Raw genomic sequence first — 9,498 nt, 5'->3', positions numbered from 1 at the left:
TGTACTTAACTCGTGTGTCATTGATCATCTTTAATATATAGGCATGCTATATAAGAGATCCATATATAGAGTGACATAACAGATAATCGGCTTAATAATTTCTGACGTTTGGCAAATATGAGATGCCACGATCTCAAACATACTAACCACAATATCCAAATTTTACAAGTACACTATTTGTACATTGTTTGATTCTTTTCTTTGTCAAGTTCTTTTGGTATTGATTCTTTATTAGACATGTTTTTATCGACATACATAAATATTATGTGCAACATCTTGCATTCCATAAAACAATAAACCACCTTTCCATATCTCCTTTTTTATAAATAAATTTCATTGATTTATAATTTCACGTTTATATACTCTTGATTGAGTTGTTATTGAAGATCCATTGACAAATGACTCAACAAATTGTCCCTTAAGTCTCGCGTTTTGAGTCTTAAGAAAGGAATATTTTGATTAAAAAAACCCAAATCGATTAGATGCTCCTAATATTTTAAGTTTCTGTTATATGTTTAAACAAATATATATCTAGTAGTCACATTTACAATCATATAATCTTGTATATACGTTGATCATACTAACTATTTTTTATAACTAATGTATAAAATTCGACTCATAATATATACTAAGCACATTTACAATCATATGATCTGTATATAAGAAACGTAATTGGCTTGTATAGAATCAAAAAATATATACAAATCACAACTAATTTGTTAACATATAGTTTGTTAAAAACAAATATAATATATAATATATAATATATAATATATAATATAATAATAAAAAATAGACTACGATAAAGATTGTTGTTGTGGCGCATTTGAGAGAGAGCTACAAGAAAAGCCAGTTGTCACAACCGAACCCCGACGGTCGACGGACCCAATGGGTCTCACTTCACGTGCCTTTTTCACTAACTTACGCATCCAGGTGGCACAATAAGAGAGCGGACACGCGTCTTCATCTTCTTTATCCAAAAATTGGGGACCACACACTTCCATGTACCGGAGAAGCAGCACACCAGATGATCAATCCCCCCACGCAGCCTCGAGTCGCGACAAATAAATTCAAAACTGTAATTCCTATTTTACCCCTTACGCCCAACATTCAAAATCCGTTAGCGAGTACGACACGTGTCCTACGGTCAAATTGGATAAACTTAAGGTAACTAATTATTGCGGCCCCGTCAATCTAACCAATCACATTACACCACAAAGTTAGAATTGGATAATGGATTTACCAAAATAACATAAAATAATTATAAATTACAAAAATATAGTTACAAAATATGAATATGGTCTTCATTTTGGACGATATTATATTAGGTTGTTTTAGTAAAAAACTAAATAAAGAAAAAAATAAAAATAAAGAATAGTTTAAGTTTAAGAGAGAGAAAGAAAGCTTATCCATTGGGAAGCCTTTATAAAAGCAGAGTAAAACGATCATTTGGTTCATCTTCATCATTCATCAACAATAGCAAAAATACATTGATTGAAAAAAGTTTTGAGACATATTCGAATTTTGTTTAGAGAGTAAACTACTTTCATTTTTCAATCCATTGTAATGGCGGCATCCAAGAGTTACTATGCTAGAGCTAGACCAAGCTACCGGTTCATCTCCGACGAAAGGAACAGTGCCGTCGGATCGGATTCGTTGTTTGAGCTCGACGAATCAGATGTCTGGAATGTTTCCGTGTCTCCGGAGTTGCGTAAGACGGTGCCGGGTTCTCGGATCACGAAAAGGTCTTCGTCGGTGGCGGTGAAGCGAGGAGAGCTTGGAGGAACGGCGTCGTCGATGCCGGTCAATGTTCCGGACTGGTCTAAGATACTCAAACAGGATTACATGGAGAATCGGAGGAGAGACAGTGACGACGATGATTTCGATGATGATGATAACTGCTCTGGAGATCGGATTCCACCGCATGAGTTTCTGGCGAGGACGAGAATGGCGTCATTTTCCGTTCACGAAGGAATCGGGAGGACTCTGAAAGGAAGAGATCTGAGCAGGGTACGAAACGCAATTTGGGAGAAAACCGGGTTCGAAGATTAACACTGAACCTTTTTTCACTTCTTCTTACTAAATATCTGCGGATGCGGAATATTAACACTCAACAGAGAAATCTCCATCTCCATTTTTCTTCAAATTATTTATTGATCGAACACCAGTAAATGCCCTTTTTGTGCCCCAATTCAGCAATCTCTTCGTTTTGGTCTGATTTTGCTTTTTTGTTAATTGTGATGGTGAATCCGTTTCTTGGACAGCCATGGGAAGCGAGAATCGGTAGTTAATTAAGATTTAAGAATGTAAATTCTGGATTTTGATATGAAATAGAGATTAGTTTTGAGTTTTGATGAAGTGTTTCTGTTTGTTGTTGAAGTTTTCAACAAAATGTTGTTGGAGTTTTCTGATTTGTTGTTTCACCAGATAAAGTCGAACAGTGAGGAAACAGCATCCCAATTACGGGTTGGGTTCAAAAGTGTTATGAGAATTTTTAGAGAGCATATTCGAATTAAACCATAAAAAATATCTGTTATATTTTTCGTAAATATGTATTATATCTTTAAAAAAATAATTGAATTCCGCGTATTTGTAACACTGAAACTCGAAATATAATCATGATACTTTTGAGTTATAAAAAAGTTTATATCCATCAAACTTTATTAGAATTATGAGAAATTATATTATATTTTCTTTTAAGAAAAATAGTGATTTATAACCTCGTCTTCAAAATATATAAAAAAATGGTTGTTAAAGACTTTTTCTAAAGCTATGACCAATTTTTTTTATTCTTTCACGACTCCATTCATATTACGAATTAGATTCGTTTTTCACCCTCCTATCCACCACTCTACCACCCACCCTCCACCGGCCACCGACTGCTCCACACTGCCCACCTCCATCCACCAGGTCGACTCTCGTCTCTCTTTTGTATGTGTTCAAATCGCATTTTCTATCTTCCTAAGTTAGATATAACCATGAAGATCTTTACCCCCATCAATTTTGCTTTCAAGTTTCCATGTTCAATTTTCAATCCATGATTGTTAATGGGTATCAAATGGTGTTGCTACGTAGTCTTTCAGATGTCTAATTAGTTTTTGGGTTGTCTCCTTTTCTAATGCCCAAATAGGAAAGCATGCTATAAAAATAGACAATGTTAGGTTAGAAAGCACTATCGAGTGATAGACCCCGATATTGCTCTCTGATGCCTAAGTTAGATGTCGAATATGAAGGTTGCAAAATTGCTTATCACATAAAAGTTCTACCTCTTTCCTTTGGTGATGCTTGCTTTTATAGATTTCCAAAAAAGGTTAGTTCAAGCACTTACCCGATTTCTTGCATAGTCCGCGTAAGGGCAGCACCTACTTGCCTTGTACCTCTTTATATTTGTTTATTACGGGTATCTGTATGTTATGCTTTTCTTGGAATATGTTTGTTCTAAGGCACTTGCCCAACGTGCAATTCTATTGACCTGTAGTTAATTCTTGCACAACGATGAATACTTCTTGCCATTGAGTTTTAGTGTTCTCGGGTCGATATTTGCTTGTTTGGCCGACCCAGATACACCGTTAAGTCTCCTGAAGGGTAAAAATGGCTCCAATTCTTTGTCGTTGACACTATGATCGCTCTTGGTAATCGAAATGACGCGCATGAGTCAGTTGCAATCTTCATTAAATGCAGTCAACCCGTCGGTTAGTCACATCCATTTGATTGATTAGATTGACTAATTAATGCTTAACCGATTCATATCTTTATATATTGGATAATGAGATTTTGGAACCTTCTTTGTTTTGTACCTCTCGCTTTTTCCACGTCCTTTTCTGACATGGCCTTTGACATGTCACCTATTATTTCCGATGTTGACAACTTCACTTTAGACGGGTATGTTCATGAGTACCACTTGTCTATCGTGCATGGTGTTTTACTGCCCTCTTCTTCTTCCTCTATTATTGAACCTCCGACAGGGGCCTTTGACATGTCATTTATTCTTTCCGACGTTGACAACTTCACATTAGGGTTCTACCTTAGGCACCTTGTTTGTGGGTTGAGACTTCCTCTTAGCTCTTTTTTTTCTTGAAGTGTTATGTTCGTATCGCGTCCATCTAATACAACTATGTCCTAACGATGTTTCGAAAGTTATAGCCTTTGAGGTATTTTGTGTGTCTTCCTATACCTTTGAGTGTACCGTTTTTTCGATACTTCTATCATTTGAAGAAATATAGTGACTAGTATGCTTTCAGTAGTCCTCATTTTCCTTTAATTCATGATCTCCCATGGACGACCAGTGGATGGAAATGGATATTTTGTTGGGTGGATTCAAGTAGCATGTTTCTTCCTAACGTCCTTGGGTCGTTATCGAATGTGGATGATGAAGATCCTTTAACCACTGGTTTATATAAGTTTATTTCCTCTTTTTCCCGTTATTGCATTAAAATTTGTTTCTTCCCATAGGTTTTACTTGCCTAGTGTGGCACGAGTCTCATTTGGAAAGCTCGTGATGAGATACATGTCTTGTTAGTGAATTCTCCAGGTGGATGAATGTTCTTCTTGTTGTTCCTTGATGTGGTAATGTATCTTGGTATCACTTTATATAATTAATAAATGCTTGCTTTTACTGTTGCTTGAATTTACTCTTGATTGCATTTATTGTTGTAGTGAAGAATAAATGCACTTTAATTTTTCTTCCTACGTGTCTGGTGGGATCGCTCCCCAGGATCTCGTTGTGGAAAAAGTTATATCCACTAAGACTGTTCATGTATCTTTTGTTGATCCCACCAGGTCGTCTTTGCATCTTGTTGTGTTTGGGTTAGATGTTTTCTCCGTAAATCAACTTTTGGTTGCTACATTTGGATAATGGTTTTTCCAACATACTCTTTGATTTTGATGGGGATATTGATGCTGACGTGACTCCCCTTCATGCCCCTATTCCAAGTACCATTGTTGGTAAACATAAACATGTGTCTTTTTCAAGCCACTTTAATGATTTTTTGCATGGGGTGATGAATAGGTCTTCGTCAAAGGCATGCAATTTGGTCGAGATTCATGATCCTTCTAGATCATCTTCTGATGGTATATTTTAATTTGCACTCGCCCCCCCCCCCCCCCCACTCTTTTATATAATTATTTTTTTATTATATTGTGCTTATTGTAAGATCTTGCCAATGTTTCCATATGTTAAAGGAGGAATTGGACGAGGCATGTCGAGTTATCGTTCGAGCAGAGGATATTTTAGTTGTTGTAAATGGGAAGGAGTTAAAACAATGTGTAACATCCCAAAATTCAAGACCAAAAATTTCATTTTAATAAAGTTATTATAAAACCAACAGTATAAGAAAACATCCATAATAACATCCCATGAAACCAAAATGTCAATAATCAAAACATGTTATCATAAAATAATATCAGAGTGTAATCCCAGAGATCTCATGTGCGGAAAACATAACCAAAACTGAAAACTGTAAGCACGAAGTTTAGTGAGTTTCTCCATCATACCACATACCATATAGACACATAATGCCTAGCATGTCTGGGTGCTGGCCTACCCTTTAGTATCTTTCAACCGGTAACTGCCTAGTATAATTGGGTGCTGGTTTCCCCTTCGGTATCTTTCAACCGGTAACGGCCTAGCATAACTGGGTACTGGCCTCCCCTTCGGTATCTTTCAACCGCTAACTGCCTAGCATAACTGGGTGCTAGCCTCCCCTTCGGTATTTTTCAACCGGTAACGGGGGACTATTTCACCCCTACCACTACCACATAATACCCTAGCATATACATATAAATCATATACTGCCTAGCATATCTGGGTGCTGGCCTACCCCTTCGGTATCTTTCAACCGGTAAACAGGGACTATTTCACCCCCTCCTACCACTACCACATAATAACATAGTATACGAGCACATAAAACATAACAGATATTGACATACTAGACAGTTATCACAAAGACAATCATCTCTACTATATCTCCGACTAGTGGGCCGACATTGGTGCCTTAGACCCACTTCTACTGGAAGGTAACTCACCTCGCACTGCTGAAGTCCCGCGGACAAAACTCAAGCTGTTGGATGACAGATTCCCGAACTCTCAACATCAAAATAACACCCAATTATTAATTGGGTTCCAATACATCACCATAAGTCCATGCTTGGGGTAAAAGACTACTTTACCCCCATCTTAGTTTGATTCAAGCTCAAAGCCTAATCCAAAGGCCTAAAAGTCAAACTATGAACCAAAGCCCAACATATGGCCCAATTTTCCAAATTGGGCCCAAACCTCTACATGGTCTTATCCTAAGACCCAATTTCCAGTCCAAACATTTGGCATTCTAATGGTCCAATATCTCATAATCATCAAGGCCCAATTATGGCCCATCTGTTGGATAAGGTGTCTAAGTCCGTAACTATATTTGGTATGTACTTGACCCGACCCGGCATGGTCCATTTGGGTTGCACTTCACCGAAACAATTTGTATGGATAATCTTTTGAGAATAGTATATTTATGATTTATTAATATATTATAAGTTATAATATATTAATATGAAATCATATTATTTAATTAGTATTGATCAAGAACTAATTTGGAATTAATTTAGTGATCAAAAGAAACTAATTAAGTATGGAATCTTATGTATATAGAATGGGCCAATGTTCATTTAGGATGGGCTAAGCTTACATGGATAGTCCATGGAGTTTTTAACCCATGGATCCTATGGAAATGAAAGGTCATGGGTATTAGGGTTTACATGGATGTAACCCTAATCCACCATACTATATAAAGAGGTCTTTGGCACATGAAATGGCACTAGTGTGTGTGAGAACAAAGGTGGGCCGATTTCTACAAGTGCATACTGTTCTCTCAAGTTTTTCCAAGTTGTGTGGTGATTTGTGATTCCACTTGAGGCATCCACATTATTGGTGCTAGGCTCTCAAAACTCCAAGCAATCAACCACAAGGAAAATGGTATGTCATTCTACTAGATTTTATGTTACAAGTACCCCATGATATGCTAGTTAGGATGAAAAACTTGGAAAAATCAAATTTGCATGTATATTAGAGAAAACATAGATCCAAGGTTTCTAGGGTTGCATGTACACCATAGGAGTGTTAGAATGCTCAAACCTCATCAGTGGTATCAGAGCCTAGACTTGTTTTCATTATACTTGATGCAAATTGCTGAAAAATGTCGAAAATATGGTCACTGTTCAGTGAACTCGACGAGTCCAAGTGAAATATCATCCTACTCGTCGAGTAGGTTCTTGCACTCGGCGAGTAGGAGGCCCAGAGTGATGATTTTCGAGTTTTGTTGCTGGAAATGGACTACAATCATTACCCTAAACTGTTTTGGACTTATAAAATCTGTTTTTTGATGTGGTAATGATTATGCTAATCCATTTTCAAAGGTTATTATCAAAGTTTCAAGTCTTATATATGTTTATATGATTCTTGAAATTGTTGATATGAATGTTCTGTTGGATTAGTGTCTGAGTCCATAACTATAATTGGTATGTATTCGACCCGACTTGGCATGGTCCATTTGGGTTGCACTTCACCGGAACAATTATATATGGATAGTCTTTTGAGAATAGTATGTTTGTGATTTATATTAATATATTATAAGTTCTAATATATTAATATGGAATCATATTATTTAATTAGTATTGATCAAGAAGTAATTTAGAATTAATTTAGTGATCAAAAGGAACTAATTAAATATGGACTCTTATATATATATATATATATATATATATATATATATATATATATATATATATGGAATGGGCCAAGTTCATTTAGGTTGGGCTAAGCTTTCATGGATAGTCCATGGAGTGTTTAACCCATGGATCCTATGGAAATGAAAGGTCATGGGTATTAGGGTTTACATGAATGTAACCCTAATCCTCCATACTATATAAAGAGGTCCTTGGCACTTGAAATTGGCACTAGTGTGTGAGGACAAAGGGTGGGCCGATTTCTATAAGTGCATTCTATTCTCTCAAGTTTTCCAAGGTGTTTTTGGTGATTTGTGATTCCACTTGAGGCTTCCACACTATGGGGGCTAAGCTCTTAAAGTTCAAAACTTCAAGCCACGTCACAAGGTATGTTATCTAACTAGGATTTTGTCGTATAGTTGCTTTATATTATGCTAGTTAGGATAAAACCTTGGAATATTGAATATTTGCATGTATAATAGAGAAAACATAGATCCAATGTTTAGAGGTTTGCATGTACACCATAGGAGTGTTAGAATGCTCAAATCTCATCAGTGGTATCAGAGCCTAGGCTTGTTTTCTTTTATACTTGATGCAAATTGTTGAAAATCGAAGTTTGTATGCTATCTGGACAGCTGACTCGCCGAGTCCATTAAGGGACTCGACGATTCCATGCCTAAATTCATCCAACTCGACGAGTTGGTTCATGCACTCGACGAGTTGGACCCCCTGACAGCATATCTTCGAGTTTTAAGGCTGGAATTGGTCTAGAATCATTACCTTAAACTGTTTTGGACTTATAAACCTGTTTTTGATGTGGTAATGATTATGGTAAACCAATTTCAAAGTTGTTATCAAAATTTCAAGCTTTATGTGTATTTATGTAATTCTTGAAATTATTGATATGATTGTTCATACACTTATGAGTTTTGGTAGATCATAGGAATTATTTGCAAAATTGTTTGTTAGTTAATTCTTGATCTAAATGTATTTTAATGGAGTCCATAATTTGTCCTCAAGTTATGGATTACCAAAAGTCATTTCTTTTAAAGATCCATTAAAATGCATTGGTTACAAAATTGAAGAGTCTTTTTGTTTTATGAACTCCATAACTTATCCTCAAGTTATGGATGTTCAAGAGTCTCTTCATTAAAGTTTTTAAAACCTTAATTAAACTCATAAGTTATGAAAATCCAAAAGTTTTTGAATAGTTCAAAACTTGCCCTCAAGTTTTGGAATTTGTAAAGTCTCACACACACTTTAATTCCAAACCCTAGAGTTTTAAAAGTTAAAATTCAAACCTTATACTTTATAGTATTATAAGTTAATAATATATATATATATATATATATATATATATATATATATATATATATATATATATGTATAAGAGCAAGTCAGTCTTATCGTTAGTAGGCCTCATTCACGAAGCCGGTCTATAAAGGGGGTATAAGGTCGTTGCCTATAAAATGGCAACTTAATGGGTGTCCACTCTCACCCACCGCTTCCTTGACTGGTGGAGGGTCGTTAGCCGAATGGGTAGGACAAGGACTATAATTTTCATTATAAGTATAATGATAAATATAAAGTAACTAAACCTTTTAGAAATTCCCAATCTTAGTTACTTTAGGAAAATATGAATTTGGTGCTAACCCATGAAATTACACTTCGCACTTTGCTTAAGTCGTTAGTGGAGCGTGTGTGGTTAACCGGCACACTAACCTGGATTTAACAAGGTAGGCAAAGGGTAACTTAATGTTTATCATAGGATCGGTGGAGCGCGTGTGG

The 9,498-nt window shown here is 36.0% G+C and overlaps 1 protein-coding gene across 1 annotated transcript; it reads left to right on the top strand.

Moving 5' to 3' along the window:
- The first annotated feature begins 1,449 nt into the window (after window positions 1-1,449).
- Window positions 1,450-2,358, top strand: LOC145160746 (protein S40-4-like). Its single transcript, XM_079080056.1, has one exon. The coding sequence runs from the start codon at window positions 1,567-1,569 to the stop codon at window positions 2,050-2,052; it is 486 nt and encodes a 161-aa protein (XP_078936182.1). The 5' UTR covers window positions 1,450-1,566; the 3' UTR covers window positions 2,053-2,358.
- The last annotated feature ends 7,140 nt before the right edge of the window (window positions 2,359-9,498 follow it).

Source organism: Lactuca virosa, chromosome 2 (genome assembly GCF_052849685.1).
Source record: "Lactuca virosa cultivar CGN04683 chromosome 2, Lactuca_virosa_CGN04683_v6, whole genome shotgun sequence".
NCBI classification, from domain to species: Eukaryota; Viridiplantae; Streptophyta; class Magnoliopsida; order Asterales; family Asteraceae; genus Lactuca; species Lactuca virosa.
This window is presented reverse-complemented; position numbering and strand designations above follow the sequence as displayed.